Source organism: Chanos chanos, chromosome 13 (genome assembly GCF_902362185.1).
Source record: "Chanos chanos chromosome 13, fChaCha1.1, whole genome shotgun sequence".
NCBI classification, from domain to species: Eukaryota; Metazoa; Chordata; class Actinopteri; order Gonorynchiformes; family Chanidae; genus Chanos; species Chanos chanos.
This window is the reverse complement of record NC_044507.1, coordinates 16,082,294-16,107,043: the sequence shown is the minus strand read 5'-3', so window position 1 is coordinate 16,107,043 and position 24,750 is coordinate 16,082,294. Positions and strand designations below refer to the sequence as shown.

At 44.0% G+C, this 24,750-nt stretch overlaps 3 protein-coding genes across 3 annotated transcripts in view; 1 reads left to right on the top strand and 2 right to left on the bottom strand.

The window, feature by feature from the left end:
- Positions 1 to 5,763, bottom strand: part of ndel1b (nudE neurodevelopment protein 1-like 1b) — an 8,810-nt gene extending 3,047 nt beyond the window's left edge. Inside the window, exons 1-3 of the mRNA XM_030790250.1 lie at positions 5,674 to 5,763; positions 3,123 to 3,219; positions 249 to 402 (exon numbers count right to left, since the gene is read on the bottom strand). Coding sequence (XP_030646110.1) covers positions 249 to 402; positions 3,123 to 3,208 — 240 coding nt within the window. The 5' untranslated portion in view covers positions 3,209 to 3,219; positions 5,674 to 5,763. The remainder of the gene's footprint in view (positions 1 to 248; positions 403 to 3,122; positions 3,220 to 5,673) is intronic.
- A 1,157-nt stretch (positions 5,764 to 6,920) lies between these two features.
- Positions 6,921 to 7,538, top strand: LOC115827050 (RING finger protein 222). Its single transcript, XM_030791004.1, has one exon. The coding sequence runs from the start codon at positions 6,921 to 6,923 to the stop codon at positions 7,536 to 7,538; it is 618 nt and encodes a 205-aa protein (XP_030646864.1).
- Positions 7,539 to 12,222: 4,684 nt separating this feature from the next.
- arhgap44a (Rho GTPase activating protein 44a) lies at positions 12,223 to 24,191 on the bottom strand. Its single transcript, XM_030790239.1, has 15 exons — positions 24,123 to 24,191; positions 23,843 to 23,924; positions 23,440 to 23,567; positions 23,043 to 23,154; positions 22,337 to 22,418; positions 22,015 to 22,095; positions 20,968 to 21,081; positions 20,667 to 20,758; positions 20,366 to 20,549; positions 19,236 to 19,253; positions 18,761 to 18,949; positions 16,924 to 17,448; positions 14,880 to 15,025; positions 14,365 to 14,754; positions 12,223 to 12,380 (listed from the first exon to the last, which is right to left on the bottom strand). Exons 1-15 carry the CDS (start codon positions 24,171 to 24,173, stop codon positions 12,223 to 12,225), a joined length of 2,352 nt encoding a protein of 783 aa, XP_030646099.1. The 5' UTR covers positions 24,174 to 24,191.
- Between the last annotated feature and the right edge of the window lie 559 nt (positions 24,192 to 24,750).

Genomic DNA, 24,750 nt, shown 5'->3' with positions numbered 1-24,750 from the left:
TGCTTGATCCCCAACATCCAATTACAGTGCACTGAAGGATTAGCACTCAGGCATTCACTGTGTGTTCTCTGCCACTGGTCAACATGCCCTTTGATACTTTACGCCGGGCTCTGCATCGTGTCACCAGTATCAGTGTCATTGTAATATGCTGTTAAAGACCGTTTAGCAGTGCTTATGGCGCCTGGGTGGTCCGGGCATGTGCGTCCAAGCACTAATGTGGAGAGCTTTGCTTGTGTGGCTTTATCTACCTTAAGGGTGTCCACCTCACTCTTCAGTCTTTGGTTCTCCGCCTGGAGGTCCCGGATCCGGTGTTCGGCCTGGCCTAGCTGCGCTTCCAGCTCTGCCTCCAGCTCCCTGCTGCCTTCCTGGAACTCCTGCAGCTCCTCCTGGGCGTCATGGTAACTGCATGGAGAGAGATGCTTAATCAGACAATGCGAAACGGTACTCCCAGAAGTCCCTTATATGGCCCCGGCCATCTGGGACCGGGGATGGCACGCGTGTCACGTTAAATCACGCACAAATCAGCAACAGACAAGGAGCATGGCAGAAAGACATGACAGCTGTTCCTATTGTAGGGTAATGAATTAGAATCAGTCAGGTTCATTTTACTGCTCCGGGTCTGTGCTACAAGTCCGAAAAGAGGCAGGAATAAAACTGACTTACTAATTCAATTACCAATCCAAACAAGGCAAAACTGCGCCTGGCAAGCAGGGTTATTTGCTCTAAAGAGCGCATGTTGATAATGTCAGCGTGTCGGGTTAGAGAACAGCCTGGTTTTAGAAAAAGAGATGGCTATAAAGAGACAGTCAGTCTGAACGTTCAGATGTGTGTGAGCCCAGATGGAGCCTAAAGCCTGCTGTTCTTTATGACCTCCACAGGACAGAGGTCAAAGGTTTGAGTGTCGGAGGGGGCTTTGGTGTGTAAGGGAGGGTGAAACAGCGGAGGACTCTTAAAAATCAGGAAATGACAGAAACGGGTTCAGGGAAGAGTCAAAATGTGAGACGTTGTTTTTGGAAGGTGTTCTTGGTGCCCAAAGATGCTGTTGGATGAGAAAGCTCTACGAGACTGCAGTTATTTCCCTCTCACGCTGGCCTGAGGCAAATTCCTCCTCTCTTTATGAACAGTGGAGACTGTCGGCGTGTCAACCCTACACTCCATTCTTCTCATACCAACTCAAACACAAAGTATGTTTTATCAGAACAAGCCCCAAATAACAGCCAAAAGATAACCAGCTTCTCAGAACTCGAAAAAATTTCAGTCTTGTTTTGGCTGACGAAATACAAAAGTTGTGCGTGTGTATTTATAGAAACGTCTGCATTGGACAAGCATGAGAAACTGAAACTGTTCGGTGTCAGACACATAATTTATACTGAAAAAATCTGGCTCCGTGGTTTAAAAATTGTCTGTGGTCAAGGGTCTCTTTTTCCATAAGGAGATGTCTGATTCCTTCCTCTGGCGGAAATTCTCTGGATTTTTAACACTTCCTGTGCTCCACCAAAGCACAGGGGCTGTGCACCATCCGTCAGCCAGCATATGCCGTCTGTGAAACACAGGGGAGGGGAAAAAAACAAAAAAAAAAGAACTTGTGCAAGCCCTCTGTTCCACGCCGAGTTTGGGAAGAGAGGTATGACAACTGGACAACCAGACAGGAGCACTCAGCAGTCTGCTGGTATTACTGCCACCACCAACTGTTTCTTCTCTTTTAGACTCAAACAGTTGTCTGACGGTGGCAGAAAAGGAAGTCATGTTTCCTCTTATGGTTAGAGAGTTAGAAACCACTGAGCCCTCAGAGTACACATAACAGAGCTCAAGGGATATTCTAGAACACAACAAAACAAAACAAAACAAAACAAAAAAACCCTCACTGAGGACAGTTCTGCTTTCTAAAAATGAAATGTCAAAACACACGCGTAAATTTCGGATGCAGCGGAACCTCTACGCCTGCGCCCTCCCTCTGAAACGAGTTTTAAATCGCCTATCGTCTGCGTTGTGATTGCCCTGCTCGTATGCCCATATCTGATCCTTAGTCATGAAATCTGGTTTTAATACCCCCTGAGCGGGTTAAAGGCATGTCTGTAGGTCAGTGACACAGGGAGAGAACAAATCTTCCTACAGAGCTCCACAGAACTATTTACAGCCATCGTCAACTATACAGGTCTACCACATGACTCTGGCTTTGGACGCACGGTATGACTGGAAGGGGGAAATTGTAGCCGCGAGCAACAGAAAAGGAAAGAAAGAAAGGGAGAGAGAGAAACTGTATGCGAAGTCATATGATATTTGCGTGATGACATAACTTCATTTGTGTGGATGCTGAGCATTGTGAGGAGGCATAAAAGCTCTTTATGTGACAGAGCTGAGCTGGACTTTTCATACACGACGTGCTTCGCAGAAGTGACAAAACACAGGCAAACTGTGAGATGCTGACCTCAGGACACAGGAAACAAGAAAGACATCAAAAAAAAAAAAAAAAGATGCATCACACAGGACATGTTCACACTATGGTTTCGAATGTTTTGGTGGATGGGTGAAAGAAACCGTCCGACTTGACGTCCTCTTAGACCAGTGTGTTGTTTTCAAAACCGGGATGTTTTGGGTCCAGCCTCTTTTCAAAAGCGTGACCTGTGAATGGCTGCCTCTAACACGGCATATTGTCTGTACTGTCAGCACAGGTACTGAGGAACATTCCTGTTCTCTACAGTCATGCCCTGATCTCACTGTCTCTCACATGATCCCCCCCCAGTTCATGTGGCCCCAGGCCATGGACCATTCATACTTTACCATATTTTTCCCAAATGATCTACAAACTGACATTTTTACATTACATTTACACCAAATGTAAATGTAAGAAATTTACATTTACAGGCTGCTTTAGATATTTCTAGGCATCAGACATTATAGAAGATACCAAAGTGATCTTGATCACAGACCCAAAGCTGTACTGGTTTGAGTCTTAATTAAATGCCTCTGCAGCATTAATGTGCGCGCGCGCACACACACACACACACAGACACACAGACACATAGACACACACAGGGGGAATTCAACTGTAAAGCTTTGATTAATTCTCTCTGTTTTACCCAAACGCTGAGATAAGACAAGAATAAAAAAAAAAATAGTACCTCTTCTTGTACTTGAGAGACAGAGTCTTCCAGTAATCGATTTCCTCGTCTTTGGAGGAGAATTTTGGTGTGGTTTCTGTGTCCATGGTAGAGAGATCTGTGGGAGAAGAGACAAGGCTGTAATGACAGTGCCTGACAGAGCGCTAAAGCTCCTTCATCTTCCATCCGGAGCAATGCCCCCATCAACCCCAACCAGGCAGATCACAGGCAGACTGTGTCAAGCCACTGCCCTCACCTGACACTGGTTCAATTGTCTCCACTATGGGGAGACTGCACTGCCCTATGGTGTTAAGCAGTCATACAGAGCTAATCAGGTTGCTTCTTCCTTGTCCTTTCTGTCCAGAGGAATTCCTGACTTCTCTACCTGTCTAAACCAGACTTCACTCTTTCACTTATTTTCTCCTAAATGTCACTTTGTTCTGAACAGCTCAGAAAATGGAAGAGTCCAATGATTCGGATGCATAACCTCCTGATGAAAACACATGAAACAAAGATCCGAGGTCATTTACATGGTCAAAGATAACACTGTTGTCCGGCAGTGGCCTCCTCATTAAAATTCTTGCTCCTGACATTGGTCTGGATGAGTGCTTTTTGAATACATACAGAGCCCCTGTTGTTTCTTACTGCCTGGGCCTCAGCTCTCTCTTCATTCATTTCCACTGATGGTGATTTTGTGTGAATTACTCCAGCAATCTGGTGGCTGTGATGACTAACATACAAGCACCAGATCTTTGAACAAGGCATCAGTAAGCTTCTGTTCCTTTTCTAATTACAGTTCTTGCCGTTCTGTGAACCAGCTGCTAACACACGGCCTATAATTGTCCAGAAACTCTTTGAAAATAGTTAGCGTGCCTGCACACTGTCTTTAAAGGCAAGTATTGTGCTTTATGATTGGTCGATTCCTTTGTTTCTTTCTTTTGAAAATAGTTTGTAGTCAATGTTAGGTTTAAAAAAAAAAAAACTGTCATGGTGTCCTCTAATGGATCCACGTATAGCTTAAGTGTCACAACAACCCATCGGGAAAGTACACCATAACTCAGCTTACAGTATAACATTCAGTGTTTGGTCAAAACATGACATCATGTGGAGAAACACACGGCTATTCTAAGCACATAGTTGCTGAAGGAAACACTTCCTATCTCCAGACATACTGGCGACAAACATTCTCTTTTCTTGAGGCTTTTCCTTTCACACAGCCTGATACATCACACAGGGAAATAAAACTACTGCATTATTCATCAATATCCTATATTTTGCATTTCAAGACCTCTGAGAAAATTCTAGTACAAAAAAAGCAAAGAGAAATCATCGAATACCCATAAGGTTAAAGAAACAAACAACATGTGTATTCTGAAAACAAGAGACGGTTCACCATGGCGATTCAGTTTCAAGTTTATGTAATCGTTTGATACCCTCCCAACACTTCCTTAGTGTCATCCTGTCCCTTCTCACAGCAAAACCACCCGGATTTCCAAAGAGCGGCAGTCCGGCATCAGCCACAGCAGCACATGTACCTCAGTTTCCACTGCTCAGTGCCAATGACTCCTCATTCACTTCCACAGAGAATGAGTTTAGTGTGGGGAAGCTGCATTCTTTGGGTATTACACACACATATCTCCAGGAAGACAATCCTCCACACACTGCCCTGCTGAGTAACAGAGCAGACGCTCTGCATCACGCAGGGGAGACCAGATTGTGAGGAGAAGGCTCCAGGCAGTCTCTGAGAGAACACTGTGGATTAATGTATCCTTAAAGTGTATAAGGGAATGTATTAGGTTTCAGTTGTTGTGATCAACATCGATGAGGAATTCAATACGAAAACTGATTCAGATTTTTTTTTTTCCTCGCCGTCATGACAGGCTAGACTCTGGGAATAGACTGAGCCGGACGAGGCGCCCCTGAGTTCAGGACGTGACCTTATGTTTAGCCCGAAAGTCCCCGTATCACCAAATAAAGCAAGACTAGATAGCGGACTTTAGCATCATATTAAGTAAGCATTTCAATAACAGACCGCAATGACAAACGATCCAATTATATTAGCAAGCTAATTGACATCAACTTATTCAACTACCTTGATTTGGAATACAGACGGTAGGCAGTCTGAGATACGTTGGGCGGGGAACCTGTTTCATATAAAAGTACTTTAGTTAACTAGGTTATTGTTTTTCCGGTAAATGATAAACCAGCTTGTTCTGTTAGCCGGTCGGGCTGTTCAAGGCGATATCCTTTACACCTCACCCTCACCATTAGCTCACTCGCTCTGACAAGCATTAAGGACCTCCCTTTAGTGTTTGTTGTTGGCTTGTTGTTTGCTAAGGTTAAACATTCCGTATCGCAAAACACATTGCTCAAAATATAGGATTACGCGTCAGACAAACAGCTAGCTAGCTTAATGGCTTTGCAGTATTAATTTACAAGCTAGCAACAGTCTTGCCGCCCGACAGCTGTATGTTTGCTAATGGTTATGTGTAGGGAACAGTTACATCAAATACTTGACAAACAAGCCTAAAAGAACAATACATTTGAATGTACTCGATGTCTCGTTACATACCTTTACATGTCCAATCCAACTCACTGGCCTTTCGTTAAGCTCATACGCTCTTTAACATACTTCTCCTTCGGCTGTCTTTGGCTGCCAATGTAGTCACAGTAAAACGCCAACGCGTCTCAAACAACTAGCAGCACAGTTTCCGGTAAAGATGACTTCAGCACGGAATGACATCACGAATATGTACGTCAGTAACGTTGCATCACGAAACAGAGATGGGTGGGGTGGTTTCCAGTGAAAATGAACATTTTTTTTATTCTGGAGATTTATTTTAGTTCATTTGGTTTTTGTTACAACTAGACATGACAGTGTATTTTAATTAGACAGTTTAAAACAAGTTAAATTTATTATTATTCCTAAAATACTGAACTGTCATTTTGGTTTGTTTATTTGTGTGTGTGTGTGTGTGTGTGTGTGTGTATACAAAAGTATTACACTGTAATGTGAAAGAATGAAGGCGCAGGACGGCTGTGCCTCTCGCGCATACTGTATGTGGTCCTTCATAGTGACAAGTACCACAAGTATACCACGAGGTGGCACAAGAGATAACATTGGAGACGATTTTTCTCGCCAAAGCTCGGTTTGGGCTTTGAGCAAGATCAGATTTAGTCATTGCATAACTTCTGTGCAACATTTGTGCTTGTCAACATCCGTAGATGCGAAATATATTCTCACAATGCTCTAAGTGAGCAAATAAATGTCATACGTCACAGATTCACACGAAATATTTGTATTGTCACTTGACTCAAGATCTTGAACCTTAATGCCTGTATTTCTTACATTTTCTTTATTTTTTGTTAAGGAACATGATATATATTTTCTTGGAGAGAAACAGAGAATGATAGAAAACCTTTAAGTGAAAAAAATAGTCCTTAATGAATACCTACCATACTGGTTTTGAAGAATAGTACTTTTGCGATATCGATGCTCACATAGCCGATAAATTCAAATTCACAGAATATTAGCGACGCATTGTTACATCAGTAATTTGATTTTTCACACACAAAGGACTAAATTTAGGGAGAGGTTAAGGATTCTGTGAACGGGTCTGATTGGCTGCAATGTGAACCAAATACAAGTACACTATTTGTGTGCTTTAGTAGAGATATCCGGTCAGACAACTTCTACCTGTTGGGTAGCTGCGTAGCTCCACCTTAATAGATTTGACACTTTCCTTCCATTAAAAGATCAGGTGCCCAAGAAATAGAGTAGAGCTGAAATTGACACTGACTGGAATTCAATCCAAAGGGATGGAGGAGTATGTGCTGGACACCGATTGTCCGGTGTGTTACGAAAACTTAACAGATACCGCTAGGACATTAAGTTGTGGACACGTTTTTTGCCACGACTGCTTGGTTAAAACTCTTGTTTGTAAGAATGTAGACGACGGCAGCACTAGAGACAGTATCGTTTGTCCTGTTTGCAGGCATCTCACATTCATCATCCAACAGCATGGAGTCTTAATAACAACTGGGCCAGAGCCCCGTGGCACAAGGATTTTGAAAGTTCCGGTGTCTGCTCAACTTGCATCTCACACGCATTCATCATCTTACAGCAGAGGTTCAAGTGCTGGGCTGGGACCGAACACGCAGAGTCGGGTTGGTCAGTGTCTGAGATGGGCTTCATCACGACTGGGCGACCAGAACCAGTCCAGTTCCGACAATAATTGCTCACAGGTCTTTATCATCAGTGATCTGGGTCGACCTATGACTGAGGATGATGCGGTCAATGTTGTGACAGTTCTTCCTCTGGGCAGGTCCCACCGTCGGAGGATTTGTTCGACCTCAAATTGCTTGTTGATCTTGCTAATAACTTTTACTTTACTGGCGTTAGTGGCAGCAACAGCGCCATGGATCCTGTTGGCATGAAGCGAAGTTGCAATGACTGATAAGAGTGAATAGTTAATGTTCGTCAAAGCACTTTATTTTGGCTGAATAGAGCGTGTGAAGTCATTAAGGCTCGTATCTGGGGAAAAATCCAGTCACTGATGTTACTAGGACAATGACATACTCTATGTCTTCAACTACATTTATTTTTTTACAAGGTCAAATTCAAAAACTTAAATTGCGTGGATGTAATTCAACTTGGCCACTGTGAAGAAAATGAAAGTGACTGATTTTTGAATATTTCCATTTTGCTTTCTTTTAAAGAAATGCTGAGTCATATATTGTCACTCTTTGTAAATTTCCTAATGACTCTTGAAGCCTTATTTAAGAGAGCTCCAGAAACATACGTGTAGGTCCTTCAGCAATAAATATCCTTTCATGAACGTGCTTAGAATTTCAGTAACTGGTTTGATTAACATTTCACGCATGGAGATGCTTAATGCATAACGTCATGCAAACAACTGATCTGAGATTTTGACCTGTTTGCAAAATATGAAATGGGTCAGTAGGTAATTAACTGAAACTTAGGAGGCTATTGTGACCTGTTGCTATGATAAACATTAGATTGGGAAAAGAGAGAGAGAATACAGGGTGTCTACCAGTATTTTGGTTTCTGTGTAAGGAGGGTGGGTAGCAGAGTGTTCCCTGAAAGTGTGTTCCCTGTGCTTGCCATACCTAAGAGCTCACTCATTGTTTCTTAATTCCAGACACACGCCCTTGTTTATCCAGTAGATCTTGTCACACAGGTTAGCATGTTACACCTGTCAGCACTTATCAGGGAAGCTAAGGGAGAGTGCTAAGATAGTGAATTAAATGTACTGGAAAAGTACTGGTCCAACAACATTCTGGTTATTTTTCAGTTAAAAAAGGCAGATCTAAAGTATCTTCTTATTTGTTATTTGTCTTATGAAGGACAAACTATATTATGAGAAGTCTGTCTGTTGTGTGAGTTTACTGCACTTTGTCTTTGAGAAGCTGTGAGAAGGCGCAAACGGTAAGAGCAGAATCTTAAGGGCGAGTTTATTCAACCCGCGCATTGTGAGGCGAGAGCAACAAGAAAACTTTCTGTGTGAACTGTACGCTGATTGAAACCTCCCACATTAAAATTCTTTAAAAAAAACAAGAAAAAAAAAAAAACACCTGACACAATGATTATTACAAATGTAGAGTTTAATATATCTATATTTCTGACATTCTGAGAAGGACTGCGATAGGCTTCATAGTACAGACTGTGTTGTTTCACTTGATATGCTAAGCTGAGGAAGGGGGGTGGGGGATGGGGGGGTGGATTTTGACTTACAGGCAGATTTGTACATGAGTAGTGGAAGCAGGGGAGAGGCTGTTCGTCCTTGTATGATGTGCACTCATAAATGAGCTTATGACCTTTCCGTGACCTCTTCACGCGAGTCCTCGAGGCCATCCATTGTCTGCTTGTAACAAATACATTTTCGTCCAAAGTAAGGTGGCTGACAGGAATCATGAAATATCAAAAGTGACTAACAATGTGCATGCATGCTCTTATCACACTCGTTCTTTGATCTTTCAAAAAAAACAAAAAAAAAAAAAAAACAAAAAGAAAAGAAAAAAGTCAAGAGGCAGGCTCTCGCAAGATGAGATGCAAACAAGCAAGTGGTGAGAAATAATGATTTCGATTGTTCTAACGATTATTTATCTGTTAATGTATTTAATTGTCCAGAACCATGCTTTGTTTCTGTTTTGTGTCATTCTGAATAATGTGAAAATTCATTTTAACTGGTCTCCACTTTGAAAACTTCATCCTTTATGAACGAATGTCACTGAATTAAAAATGTATTGTGAATATTAAATTACCTCATTTTCAATACTGTTTGTCATGGACTCCTACTTTTTGATACATAAAATGTCCTAATTGATAGTAGCACTATGGATGAACATGTAGATTATGATTTGATTTACAATGTACGTGGTGAAAATACATGGTAATAACTGCGAGAGCTCCACACTTGACTCTGAGCCAAGTGCATTTACAGGACAGACCTCTCCCCTTTTCTTCATCATCATCAAACATTTTTTCTTTATCATAAGCATTCGCTGCCACAACAACCAGAGCCCTGTGTCAGCATAGGAATGAAAAATAACAAAAAAATCATGCTTCTATTGCAACTGCTATCAGATATTTACTTAGGCTTTACCTCAGCGAATAACCTGGGTAAAGAGTTTGACACATTCAATCAGCGCTCTCACACAGACGCCCCTGCCCCCCTCACAGAACACTTATAAAAACCAATACAGACAAAACCTCAAGTACACACAAAACTCGCCAATAGCTGTAGGACATAAATATCTAATGTGAGGCCACTTGCAATTATCATTGTATAATCACTACAACTATTAATAGTACTCAATCACCATTAATCTTCATGAAAATAACACACACTGAGGCATACCATACAAATTCGGAGAATAGTTCTTCTTGAGTTTTTGTCCCTGAATTATGCAAACACAACAGAAGAAGAAGAAGTAGTAGAAGAGAAAACAAGAAAAACAAACGTAAAAAAAAAAAAAAAAAAGCCATGAGACTTCTGAATAGATTTCTGATCTCTCTTAGGTTTGGCCCCTTCTTCTCCTAAGGGTTACCGGGGATACGTTGTAATTGCACTTTGAATGACATGTTGTGTCCTGTAAGGTTTGAGTGAGGAACTGCAGCATCTATTTCTTTCTGCAATTCGGTAAATGGCCCCCCCCTCCCGCAATACAGAAAAAAAAGCCATTTCCGATATACCCCGCGTTGTCTGAACTGTGTGTGTGTGCTTGGCCAATGCTTTGATTCTCTCTGGGGAGACAGTAGCACTGTGAAAGGCAGTGAAACTCACGGTAACTACGGATTTGTCGGCGTGTGAAACGCGCTCTGAAAAATCACGTATCTTTCTTCATTTCAAAGTGTGGAAACATTATCTATAAAAGTGAGCATTGCACTTAATGAGATCCTCAAGGAAATCAACGATATCTTCATAATGCAGAAAAAAATAGAGCAGATTCTGTCTATAATATGCAATGCATTTTGGACAGACTAGAATTCAAACTTTAAGAAACAAATGTAGGTGTAATATACACACACACACACACACATATATCTATATATATGTATATGTATATATATGTATGTATGTATGTAAGTATTATATAGCAGTTTATATTTAAGGCTATGTGAGATCTCCTCATGTTACCAGTTATCTGTTTGTTCATAATGGGAAAAAAAATCAGAATCTCTCTCTTTGCTGCATTTGTGTGATTACAGTATTAGTTCATGGCTTACAAAAGTGCAAAAGCTCACGGTTTCTCTGTGTGTCCGTGTGTGTGTGCATGTGTGTGTGTGTGAATCTGGCAACTTAGTGCACAGGGACAAAATAACACCAAATTATTTTGGAACATTATTTCTATACAAGATAAATATGACATATAACATATATCAATATATGTATAATTCATATTTGCCTTTTCATCTCATCTTTCTCATGGCATGTATCTACAAAGCTGTATGTACAGGTTTTTTTATTTACACAGGGCTGGTGGGTGGATTTTTGAGCCTGAAAGTTGAAACTAGGTGAATAACGAGAATAATTAATGACTACAGGTTGTGCATTCAGAAAGAGATGTGTGAATGAAGTCTAGTTCAGTCCTGGTTATGGTCTATGAACATTTGTGCGGTACACCAGCACCACCAGTAAAGATCCAAGTCTTAAGACTGTGAGAGTATTTTGCACCTTCTAAAGGCATTATTGCACTGTACTGGGATGGGTAAGTGCACACACTAACCAGTTACTCAGATATATCTAAGCAGTTGCATGTATTAAAGCAGTGGTGTATTGTTGTTTATGTAAAATGCATGTGTGTGCATGTGTGTTATGTCAGCAGGACAGGGAGAGAGAGAGAGAGAGAGAAAGAGAGAGAGAGAGAGAGAGAGAGAGAGAGAGAGAAAGCAGCAGGTCAGATCATAACAGGACTCTAGACTGAAATATTGCTGCTCGCCATACACAACCATGGCCATCCTTTTGACCGTGAGGATAGAAAAATAGCTACCCCTCCCTTAGACCCTGTCAGGAATACAAACTAGCGCTATCCTCTTTTTCCCTGAGGACAGCTTTCTGTTCCACCCACATAAGACAAAGCAGAATATGAGGTTCTTCTGGAGTCAAACACCTGGAATCAAAACAACAAACACATTCCAATGTGTCCACTGTATTGCAATCTAAATAGCAGGCTCTGGTAAGGCAGAACATGAAAGCAAAGGTAAATGCACTGACGCAATAAAAAAAAAAAAAAAAAAAGAAGAAAGAAAAGGGGAAATGAAAGACAAAAACGATATGCATAACGAGGCATATTCCCCTTCACATTACAAGCACTTCAGACGAGTGGCGTTCTGTTCTGTGAGTCGTCCTAATTACTCCTCTATGGCACATGTTGTGTAGCTGTAGGAACGTATACACTATTAGTGATCTGGAGCAGTAATTTTTTTTTTTCCCGTTTGGTTCAGTGGCAGACGTGACAGAAGATCCGGTTCTAGCGGTGAGAGCGTGTTGGGTTAGGTGGAGGCTTGCCTGTCTGTCTGTTGGACCTCGTGAGGATGGAGAGAGGGGAGAGAGAATCTTCCGCCGGAGCTGGCAGGCTGCTGGGTGGGCTCAACGGGTCATAGCATGGTGCTCTGGGACTCTTCTTCAGACACGGGCTGTCCTTCCGAAGGGCCGGCCACGGTCAGGGAGCCCCGGCAAGGGGCGACCCTGAACTCGTCCAGCAGGCTGTCCAGGTTGACGTTAATGGGGGGGATTTCCAAACTGAAGAGATCTGCTGTGGGGTCATGGGAATGGAGGGGGACGCCCACAATGGTCAGCGTACGAGGGGGGGGGTGACAAGCGGAACAAATGCGATTGTGATTATTGTAATGAAGAAGACATTGACGATGACGATGACGTGTGAAGAAGAAAAGAGAAGGAAAAAAAAAGAAAAGAAAGGAGATTCAGTTTTTTTTTATCCAAAGGCATAGTTTGATCTAGTCAGCGAAGGTTTCACTGAAGGAGAAAGCTGGAGAATGTTTGGTTCCTGACATTCTACACAGGGATTCTGTCACATAATCTATTCAAGAGCAAAGGAATAAAATATGTATTTTTAAAACAATTTGATATGAATACTTGTTGTTATAGTTTATTCCGGTACTCTAAAATATCAAATTAACAGACACACTTTCGAAAAAAAAAAATCTATAAAATATTGTAAAAGGAATTGGTGAAGACATGTTACAGAATTATCACAGATGACATTCACTTCATGTTCACCACAAAAAGACCAAAATACTTAACACAGAGACACAACAAAATGGATGTGAAGTGAGTCTGAGGCAACATAAAGTATCTTTTAGCTTGGTCTGGTTTTGAAGAGACAGCTGCATAGGCTGTTTTCTGATTGTGATGACCTCCCCTGTGTAAGAATGAGATGGAGAAAGGACGGTATCTTAAGAGAGAGAAAGAGAGAGCGAGAGGAGACGGGCGGACATCGCCCAGCAACGGGCCCGGGTCGTGGGGATGGGTTTGAGGGGGAAGGGTTACCTGTGCCCACCTTAGAGACAGGGGTGGGGTGGGGGGTGGGGCTGGCGCGGAAGGCGGGATGGGGCGAGGGGCGAGAGTGGGAGTGGGAGTCAGTAAGATGGAGGGGGGCACCTTGGAAAAGCGCTAACGTTGAGAATGTGTGGTGCACTCTGGGTAGTCCGTAAGCCATGCACAGCTTGGTCTCAACACCATGCACAGACGGCACTTAGAGAATGAAGCAGCAATGGCACACAGACAGCACACAGCTCCAAAGAGTACAGACACAGAAATACAGAGAGAGAGAGAAAGAGACAGGGAGAGAAAGAGAGAGAGAGAGAGAGAGAGAGAGAGGAGTGAGAGAGAGAGAGAGAGAGAGAGAGAGAGGGAGAAGAATGGGAGAGATAGAGAAAAAAGAAAAGAGAGAGAGAGAGAGAGACAGAAGACAGAAAACAGAGATTTGAGTTTGCTAAAGGTAAAGAGGTTTGTAGAGAACAGGCTGCAGGAGGCCCCAGAGGCAGCCACAGCACCAGGCCAGGCGGTGGCGGTGAGATGAGGCTTATGGCGCGGGCACAGCAGGTCTGGCTTACCCTAAACGTCCCTCTCACACTTAGCCCACACTCAGTCCCTGGCCTCACACAGCTGCAAGGTGCACGACGATGGGTAGGGGACAAAAGAGTCATACATCAATCAGAGTGAGCAAAGAGGAGAATGACTGACAAGACACACCTCAGAGCTTCAAATGAGAGAGAGAGAGAACAATGCCAGAACTGGACGCCAGAGTTGGCGTTGGACTCAACGAGAAGGCCTCTCAAGAAAAAACGACAAAAGGCCTCTATAATCTGCACCGTCAAGGTTTCATCGTGAAAGTCTGGCACAGTAGAGAAAGTAACCGCTAAAATACTGTGGGTTAAAGTCAGACAGCTAAGAGCCTATGCTCAGGGTATATTCCCTTCACTTCCCTTGTTCAAGTTTGTGTTTTTCACATTATCCTGAAGAAAAGTCAGAGCACAATCATCAACACAATCAGAATTCGTCTCGTTCATGACTGAATCTAAAACCACCTCTCACAGTCAGTTTAATGCTATCAGAATGAACTTGGGGGAGAGAAAAGACAGAACTCTTTTTCACATTTTACAGGTGCGCCAGTCAGGTCAGTCAGAGTCCATCACCTGCGTAGGACGGTGAAACAGACAGTTTGAGAGAGGAACGCTGGATTCCCAACCGTGGGGTCGCCACGGCGACATGTTTACCTGTGGACATGCTCTCCCCGGGAGACATTCCGTCCAGCAGGCCCTGCTCCAGGGGCTGGGGGGCTGGGCCCGAAAGGCCTGGGGGGGCGGTGGGAGGCTGAGGTGGGGGCAGGCTCGGTCTCTGCCTTGGCTTTGGGGTGGGCCTGGATTTGGTGAGGGTGCCGGTCAGAGAGGGTGGGGAGGACAGGGAATGGGAGGCCCCCATGGGGGTCTGGCCGGGGGAGGACGCGGGTGCGTGTCCGGGGGGACAGCCCAGTCCGTACGGGGAGGGGGTACTGGGGGGAGTGGGGGACAGGCTGACCGGTGACGGCTGACCTGTGGACTGGTCTGACATCCCCCCAGATGGGGCGTAGGGGACCTTGGGCGGGACAGGGGCCAGCTTCTTAGAGGCTGCAGAAAGAGATAAAAAGAAAAAAGGAATAAGAAAAAAAGACGAAATCTACAAACTCGTTAAATGTAAATACAAAATGACACCGGTGATGGTGAATGTGGAGTGTTAGGGGGTGTAGGCGGACCTTTGCGCAGGGTGTGGGGGCTGTGCTCTGCAGAATGAGGTGACTGGCTGCTGCTCTGCTGGCCGCTGACAGGGGGCACTGTTGGTCCAGTCACTTGCACAGCCTTGTGGCCAATCACAGGGGAGAGCTCCTTGCTTTTCAGAGTGCTGGAGGGAGAGAGGAACATGACTGAAAGAATTTGATCTGTATCCACGCTTGTATTACTGACTGTTTTAGTGCACGAGGATCACTCACACAGCACTGTTCTTTTCTTCCCTCCTCATTTTCATTCATAATATTTACTAATAACATCTCTCTCTGATGTTTTAATCAATAACTAACTGCTTTTCACCTGCTCATCAGTAAAATACACATTTAAATTGAATATTAATGAAGCTGCTTTCGTTATCATCTTTATCCTCATCTTAATTGTCCTGCTGCAAATGTTCATGTGTGTGCGTGTGCATGCGTGCATGCATGTGTGTATGTCTATGTGTGTGTGTGAATGTGTAAATGTGTGTGTGTGTGTGTGTGTGTTTGTGTTTGTGTTTGTGCCTGTGTATGTGCACGTGTCTGTGTGTGTATTTGTATGCGCGTGTGCGTATGTGTGTATGTCTATGTGTGTGTGTGAATGTGTAAATGTGTGTGTGTGTGTTTGTGTTTGTGCCTGTGTGTGTATTTGTATGCGCGGGTGCGTGTGCGTATGTGTGTGTGCATGTGTGCGTCTGCATGTGTGTTTATTTTCAAAGACAGATGAAGGTGGAAAAAGCCTGAGTGTATTTCTCATCTTCATCGGCAGCAGAGACAGAGTGTCCTTGTGCACATACAACACACACACACCCACACGCCCACACACACACCCACATGCCACACATTTAGCCTTCATATGGCTGGGTTTGCACCGCTTGTTTTCCACTCTGTTATCTTCAGTCCAGAGCCCAACCTGTTTGTGCAGATCCAGCAGAGCTCACTGACTCAACCTTGCATGTGTCTCACACACACTCACATGGAAGACTTCAGCATGAGGACCAATGGAAGAATATGGGGAGGAGAACCTTTCTCAGGCAGGTTCGTTCAAACACACACACACACACACACACACACACACACACACAAACACACACACACACTGGGATAATGATTCATGCTGTCCTGTTTGGTATGACTAACTCTTAATAGGGATTTTTACATTGATGATGTGTGTGACTTGCTAATAGAATTTTAAAGTATTCATGTGACATTGGCTGCAACCTTTCAAACAATTGGGGGGGACTAATATTCTAAAAAAAGATCAGTAATGTGTGCTATTCCCTGCTCAATTAAACTTTTGGCCCACATTTGAGGGAGGATGTGCATTAGGGACTGTGTGGGTTTTCTTCTCAAACCTTGAGGCAGATCAGATATGATACCCATCCAGCTGTCATTTGAAGAAATACAGTTTGTGGTATATATGTATTATGCCCAAGCACAATACCAATGAATTATCTCAACCTTTAGCTCCAAAGTCCCAGAACATGGGTGATGAGCCATGAGCAGATGGATCATGGTTTTTAAAGGTTTTGTGTCTGGGGCCTTCCAACATTAATTTTTTTTTTTTTTGACCAAAACTCCTCTGTTTTTAAACTCGTTTACATTCTCTTAAAATGACCGAAAAAGTTAGTATATGGCGTTTCATTTTACAGCAATGTGGATGATAAATACATTCATATGCTTCTAAACAACCATATGCTGCATGAGTCATGTATTCATTTCTACTCTACGCCAGGATCCATTTTCTCTAAAAGCAAAGTAACATCCACAGTTGCTAGGCAACCCCCATGAGAGGCTTCCTTGGACAACGAGAATGTTACAGAATCTGAGATATGAGATTGGAACAGCAAGAAAGACAAATAATATATATCTATAATAATAAAAAAAAAAAAATCGACAAGATTAAGGGGTGAGCCAGTGCGTTGGCGCCTCGGAGAGGCCACTCTGGCAGTGTGTGTGTGGGCAGGGGGCGGAGCCAGGACGGCCGTCAGTGTGTTGCTGAGGCAGGGTGGGTGGACGCAGGCGTCGTATTTACCTAGTCAACCTGGGGGGTCCTCTCTCACGGGCGCATGGACAGGCAGCCCACGGTGGGGGGGCGGAGGAAGGGAGGCTAGGGGGGTTGCCGAGGGAAACGTCGTGTCGGGTCAGCACGAGGGGTGTTTTAATGTAGAGGGGCGAAGTGTTAGTGTCAGGTGGTGCAATGTGCGGTGCGTCACACGCGGGGCCGTGTTTGGGAAAGTGCAGGCAGCTGGGCTTGGGGTTAGAGTTGATGTCCAGTGAGGACGAAGAAGAGGAGGAAGAGGAAGAGGGAGGGGGTTGAGGCGGGCTGAAGCCAGACCAGCGAAGGGGCGGTGGGGGGGAACCTGGAGGCTGGGACTCGGGGCCTGGGGCCACGGGCCGAGCGCAAGGGGGGGGTTTGGGGTAGAAGTGGTGGGGGGCTGTGTGAGAGGAAGAAGAGGAAGAGGAGGAAGAGGAGGGGTAAGGAGGGGGCGGCCGCTCCTCCCCGTGGGACGGGTAGGCGTGAGAGGAGTCCGAGCGATTGGGCGACGCGTCGTCAGAGCTGCAGATATTAAAACAATAAAGAGCAGACAGAGGAAAGACAGCTCTAGTAACTGCACAGGGACACGAATGACAACGACAGAGAGAAAAAAAAAACGTGGAATTTTTCACGTCCAGCTTTTTGTCTACTCTTGTAGTACTATATCACATATTCAATTTCATTACTGTATTTATCTCAGAAAATGTTTAGGAAATTAGAAAAGTGAGTTTCTAGAAAATGTTTTTGTCTCAAGCTGCGATGAGTGTTAATTTCAGTGCGGGGCGATGAATAAAAAAAAAAAAAAAAAAAACAACCAAAAAAAAAAAATTTAGCCCAAAGGGAGCTTTTCACGCAGCAAAAGCAAAGGAAAGGGAAGCTTAGAATGACACGTTTCAGATTCCTTTTAAAAAAAAATCACACAGAAAACACTGTATTTGTTAAAAAAAAACACTGTTCTCTGATGAGCTAAGCATGACCTTGTGTCTGGACACTGCACCAAGTCGAGAGACAGTTTCAGTTTAAACCGCAAGCCTCCCCATCTAAACGCGGCAACAAGCTCTCTTCTGTGACTAATAAAAAACAAGAATAATGACCCTCCATTATAACAAGGTGCATAAAACTAATACTGATGATTCATCCGCTAAACCTAGAGCAGTGTAACTCAGACACAAAACCCTTTCAATGGCTGAAAGAGTGACAGAGAGCAAAGCAAGCCAGCCAAACACTTTCAACAGTCACAAAAAACCCCTCTGAACAGCAGTTAGCGAGGTGAACGTGAGAGAAGGGATGGGTATGCTGGGGTGAGATAGCTAAAGTTGGTAGATACATCATTCATCTCTCGGGTTAACAAGCTGGAAATGATTTATGGAACAACGACATGAAATCTTTTGCCATTTGAAATGATACATATTATGTAACGTGATGTATTGAATTACTGTTGATCGATCCTGACTCAGCTCTGATAAGATTATGGGAGACAACAATTTACTGTTCGAAATGACACGGATCAAAAATGAAATCAGTTGTGAGATGATCTCAAAAATGAGATTAATTATAGGCGTCCAGACAGAAATAAGAGAGGAGAAAGACAGAGAACTATGAAAAGAAAGAAACAGACAAGTGGTATAAGAGACATGTAAGAGGAACAAAATGTTACTGTGCAGTGGTAAATTACTGCACAGAATATACAACAGTTAAAATAAGGACTGAAAGGGAATGAATAGAGAGACTGTGGTGGGTTCACTCTGACAACAAAAAGACGGATGATGATGATGACGATGATGATGATGACGATGATGATGATGATGTGGTTGACGGCAAGGCGCTCCCTTACCTGCCCCTGTCTGCGGGTGGCGGAGTAGGAGACAGAGAGGTGGCGAGCTCCCCTGGTTGTTCGGGTATGAGAGCGTCTGCTGGGGACCCAGGCCCCTGCATGCTGGGAGGGGTGGAGGAAGCCTTACGTGCCAGTGTAGATGTACCCTTTCCCCTGACCCAGGACGTATCCATTACCCTAACCCCCACACTGCAAACACACAGAGAGAGAGAGAGAGAGATAGAAAAATCAGTCATTAATCATAAACAACTAAGAGACATACAGGGACAATACCACACACACACTCACACACACACACACACACAGATAGAGAGGGAGAGTGAGAGATAGAAAATAAGTCATTAATCATAAACAACTAAGAGAGATACACAGACAATACCACACACACACACACACACACTCACACACACACAGAGAGAGAGAGAGAGAGAGAGAGAATAAAACAGAGCGGAGAATAAAACATACAAGACTGTACCTTTGAATCTTCCTAATGCTGCATTGGATGGACAAAGGAACAGGGGTTAGTAGATTAAGGGTCACAGTTCAACGAGTTTATCACCATGGCGATGTCTAGACAAACGGACAGGTGTGGACAGTTGTGCACAGTGGAGGGAGAGTATGGGAGGGGGTGAGGGGTTAGATAAGGGGGAACGGGTCTGAAAGTGTCAGTCGAGGGAAGGGCGCAGCTCCAGAGGTGAAAACATGCCGGCTCAAATAAGCAGCTAGCGCTTTCTCCAGCTGAGAGACTATTAAGGGCCTCATTTGCTCTAATTAGCTCAGGCCTGTCCCACAGACAGATTATGTAAACAAAGAGACCTCTGCTCTCTTGTCTCCTACTTAAAACACGGGCCGTCTCCTAAATAGCAGATTTGGGATTTTTTTAAATCTCTCTGCAGACCAATTAAAACTGGCCAAGCTACGACAGTCAAAGTTGCACTAAAGTGGACGAAGAGTAGATAGACAGATGATAGTAAGAGAGAGAGAGAGAGAGAGAGAGAGAGAAAAGTATTTTTGACTGTTTGTGAGAGCTTTAGAACTGAGCAGTCTGTTCTAAACCCAGCAGTTTTTCACCTGCTGACGCATTGCAGGCGGCGTCGGGCTAAGTCGGGCATATCTGCCGTTTGCCTCGGGCGTCTCAGCGGGAGAAATACAGCACCCAGAGAATGTGACAAGTCAGGTGTGGCCTTTCGTCGCATAACCAGTCACGTTGCTATAGAGACGGTGCCAATCCAGTGGCATGGGACCAGGTAGTGGATTCTATTTAAATAAGTGGGGGTGGGGGGATTGCTTCCTAGAGAGTTTAAGATGCGTTGCCCTGCTAATTAGCACTGATGAGGCAGGAGGGTCATGCAATGGCAAATGATTGACAGGCTTAAGATGCCCTACTCTTACCAAAACGTTACCGTGCCAGTGAATTTTAAAATGTTATCTTACTGAGTGGCTTTCTAGCAGGTGAGAGAGAGAGCATTAAACTGAGCTCTTTGTGTGTTGAGGTAGGAAAGCGGAGTGCAGTTGGATATGCAGAGGGATGCAGTTTGTCAAAATGCAGAGGTGAAAAATGACTCGATTAGAGGCTTAAACAGCCCAGTGCCCGTTAGCGCATACCCGTCCTTCTTGTAGAACTCAAGCATCATGTTGTCGGTGGCCACGCTCAGTGGGCGTCGACCCTGGTCGTGCTGCTGCTTGCGCTCTGATTGGTCCATGTCCGGCGAAGGCATGGAGCTGTAGTTGGAGTTGTGGTTGGTGTGGATGGGGCTTCCATAACTGCCCGTCAGGTTGAATTCAATATCTTAGAACGGAAGAGGAAAACCAGTTCACATCCCACAGCGGCGGGTGAACGTGCTTGCGTGACAGTGTCATGTGTGTGTCTGCTGCATGTGTGTGTGTGTGTGTGTTTATCTCTCACCTCCGGGGAAAAACCAGTCTGCGTGTTGTATAATGGGCTCTATGATGCCGACGATCTGCAGAGATACTGTGGTCATCATTTCAGTCATGTTCCTGATGAGAGCAACAAACCACTTAAAACGCACACCTTACATCTCGTTAAACACACACACCCACACACACACACACACACACACACACACACACACACACGCACAGATGTCACTTGCCAACTTAACATCAGTCAGGTTTATTGGCTCAAATAAAACAACACAGAATAACACAAACATCCAATAGCTGCTAAGAAGAAAACCTCAACTTACCCTTCTGAATTTGACCAGAGCAGGTTGGGACCCAACACTATAGCGATGTTACCTGGAGTCATTTTGTTAGCATCCTGGTACTCAGTGAGTTTGGCTAAAAATTTGATCAAATATCTGGAAGAAAAGCAGGCAAATGGTAAATAAGTTATATTCTTCGTTTTTTTTTTCTAGCTCCTGTGTTTGCACTCACATCTGCTATTCCTGTCTCAGATTCTTATCAATATTTTACAGTGCTGGACTCGTGGGACCCAAACCCAGGTACAGTGGAGCGAGTAAAAGCATTCCAGACATACGATTAACCTCAAAACATTTACGCGTCAAACCTTCACTGTACAAGCTAGTACTTTCATAAATTCAAAAACAAGACAATAGAAATCAAAATAGAATTAGAAATATGGAAAGAAGTATAAAATAGCTTTATATGCAATCCTACACCCCCCTTTTCTCTCTCTCTCTCCCCCTCTCTTTCTCTCTCTCTCTCTCTCTCTCTCACTCTCTCTCTCTCTCTCCCTTCATTTTGATTGGGAGCTCATTGGAATTATTATAGCACTGAAGCTGGTCAATTGGAAGCTGGAAGCAATTTCTCATGCTCCTTTTGTTGCAACAAAGAAATCATTCATCCCAGACAGACAGAGTCAAAGGTAGAATTTATCCTCGCGACAAAAAGCTGCAATGCAATCGGTTCAATACGTTATGAAGAAAGGGCTTAAGTCAAGAGCCAGGATACAAACACCCACTGCAGGGCTAATAAGTTTCTCAGCACATCCAGAAATGAATCAAATGAGCTGAAACATCCCAGCTGTCTGTCAATGAGGATTCTGTCTGTCTGAGAGACTTGTGACGTTAATGTAAGCTCCTGCTGTTTCTCGTAAGTTCTTGGCTTTGTTGTCTATGGCATGGGCAGTTTGCCTAACAGACAGACAGACAGAGAGACTCAGAGACAGAAAAAGAGATGCAGACAGACAAAGACAGCACAGAGGAAGAAATCGAAGTAGAGGAAGAAGAAGAAGAAGAAGAAAAAAAAAAACACCCCAAAAGTTCACTTGCCTGAAGTTGTTCAAATTGTCAGGGGGTAGTTTTTCACAGGCAGCCAGCAGAGCTTGTAGTCTTTTGTCCATGTCCTGGATACTAAAGAGGAAAAAAAAAAGAATGCTCTGCTCTCATAGGAAGAAGGATAACACAGATATAGTCATATAGAACAAGATGCATATTTTACAGCAAACTCCATACTTGTATCTTATATTCACTATGACTATCAAATCACACACAATAAAACTTGGCCTTCTACTCGTCTGAGTGAGACGTTGTAGAGGTGAGCTCGAACAGAGTACGAATGCAGATTGCGGCATGGTATGGTGTTCTTGCTTACTTTGAGGCCTGTATCCACTCATCATAGAGTTCAGAGGTCATGAGAGGTTCCGGGAGTTCCCGAAGGTACGATTTCAGAGCCCCTGAACGAGACAACAGAACAGGAAAGAAGGAGACGAGAAAAAAAAAGAGGGAAAAAAGAGAAGGAGTAAGAGAAGGAAAACCAGAAAAGACAGAGAGAGAGAGAGAGAGAGAGAGAGAGAGAGAGAGGGAAAGAGAAAGAAAGAGAGGGGTGGAGGGAGAGGGAAGGAGAAACAGACAGACAAACAGAGAGAGGGAGAGAGAAGGATGAGAGGGAGAGGAAGGGAGAGAGAGAAAAAGAGAGAAGAGAGAGAGATTCAAATGGAGTATGTCTTATTGAAGCCAGAGGGGAGGTGTGGTTTTCTCTGGCCTGAATATTGGCAGAGTGTACTAAGCGTCCTCATTCTTACAAGCTCAGAGCAATGCATGCAGTCACTTTCCCATAAGTCTCTGTGCAGTGCCGGTCAGCACCAGCGGGCAGGGGTGAGTCATACTAAAGGGGAAAAAATGATGAGATGGATCTAACCGTGGGCAGAGTTAAACGGGAAAGACTTTGGGGTCAAAACCACTGTGAACCATACTACGTTTAAAGCATCAGAAGTGGTTAAAAAATGACACGTGAGAAGATATGAGACTAGATTTTTTTTTTCCTAGGAAAAAAGATACAGAGTTGGATATAGGCTCACCGGCTATAGCGTGTGGATCGGCCGAGTACTCCTGCACATCCAAGACCCCACAGTCCAGAGAGGCTTTCAGCTTCTTCAGTTTAGAGGCAGAGGGAGCTACTCTGAACAAACCCTGAACACACAACAGTCAGCGTGTCAAAGGCTAGACTCTCTCATTCAAACAAAACAACAAAAAAAAGGTTCAATACAAATGTCCCACAAAAACATGGCAGAATTTCATTGATTGTAAAACTGTACAGATGTTTCTAATTATAGTTGTTCAACTGAGTCTCTTCGAGCAGTGCCCTGTTGTTAAGGCTGACAGAGTGGACGGAGGTGAGGAGATGTTGATATTAACTGAGCTGGTACGTTTGGTTTGGTCGTGTTTCGGCAGTGGTTTACGGGACAGAGGACTGACCTCCTCCTGCATGCCACACTCCAGCAGCATGGTGACGCAGGCTTCGATGGGGAAAGCGATCTCTCGACCGCTGATGGTCAGGTGTTCCTCCAAAGGCTTCCCATAGGACGGCTTCTCCATCCACGCCTCTACACAACACCAGCCAAAAATATTATATACAGAGGCACACACACACACACACGCATGCATACACACATGCACAAGCTCATACATTCACACACCCACACACACACACGCATACACACAGTCACGCACACACACACACACACACACACATGTACACACAAACACCTGGCTGACATCCACACAGAAAACACACAAAGAAACACCTACGCATGTGTGGGAAACAGATGACGGCAAACCGGGGGAGAAGACACATTACTAACATGTGTGAAACACTTACCCTGGTGAGCTTTGATCTGAGGCAGGACACTCTGCAGAATCTCCAGAGATTTCCGGTGATACTCCGCCTGAACCTCGATAAGCTGCAGAGAGAGAGCGATAGAGAGAGAGAGAGAGAGAGAGAGAGAGAGAGGACAGACAGTAAGTGCTGCCCTCAGCACTCTCTTTAGCCTTCTGCTACATAAACATCACCACAGGCTTGTTCTTTTGACAAGCTAATAGATTGCCTTTCGATATTCTGGAAACATTGTTTACCCTTTACTGTAAAGAGATGCACTTACCGTCTGGAAGTAGTTTGCATAGTCTATTTCTTTGGCCACGAAATTGTACATGTCTGCTGACAACTGGTCCTGAGTAAACAGGGGGGACAAATAAGTGAGTATGTAAGTAAGCAAATAAAAAAATTAATAAGTTTATGATTGGTGTTATTAATAACAGTGTTATGCATGTAGATTTGATGACACTGAAGATTGCGGCTTGTCTTACTCTACAGATTTCCATCCGATTGGCCGTCTCCTCCATCTCCTCTCGGAGGGCGTCGGCTTTGGCCCCGCCCGGCTGCAGGTTGCTGGGGTGACTGGACGACTTGGACGACTGCTGCCATCTAAAGGTGGGGAGGAGGTAAGATGCCATCGGACAGGAAACATAAACAACGCAATGAACACATGAATCCGTATGAGGGATCTATTCCTACCGTGTCCGTGCCGAGTCCATGTCCAAAACAAGCTTGGCTAAGTGTTTTCTCTGTTTCTGTATGTTTGGAATTTCCACCTGTAGACGGAATAAAACGCATAAGAAAGTCACTAATCACTCCACGATGAAGACTCCTCACAGGTAGCTGTACAAGGTTTCGCTAGGGGAAAAAAAAAAATGTACTAAACCTAAATGAGCAGCTCTCCGCTAGGAGGA

Bases quoted from the DNA above. Each gene is read 5' to 3' on its own strand.
- LOC115827050 (XM_030791004.1), top strand. From the start codon at position 6,921: ATGGAGGAGTATGTGCTGGACACCGATTGTCCGGTGTGTTACGAAAAC.
- arhgap44a (XM_030790239.1), bottom strand. From the start codon at position 24,173: ATGTACAATTTCGTGGCCAAAGAAATAGACTATGCAAACTACTTCCAG. The intron at 23,925-24,122 runs GTAAGTGCATCT...CTCTCTCTGCAG, and splicing joins ATGCAAACTACTTCCAGACG to CTTATCGAGGTTCAGGCGGA. The intron at 21,082-22,014 runs GCAAGTGAACTT...CTTTTCTTCCAG, and splicing joins GACAATTTGAACAACTTCAG to ATATTTGATCAAATTTTTAG.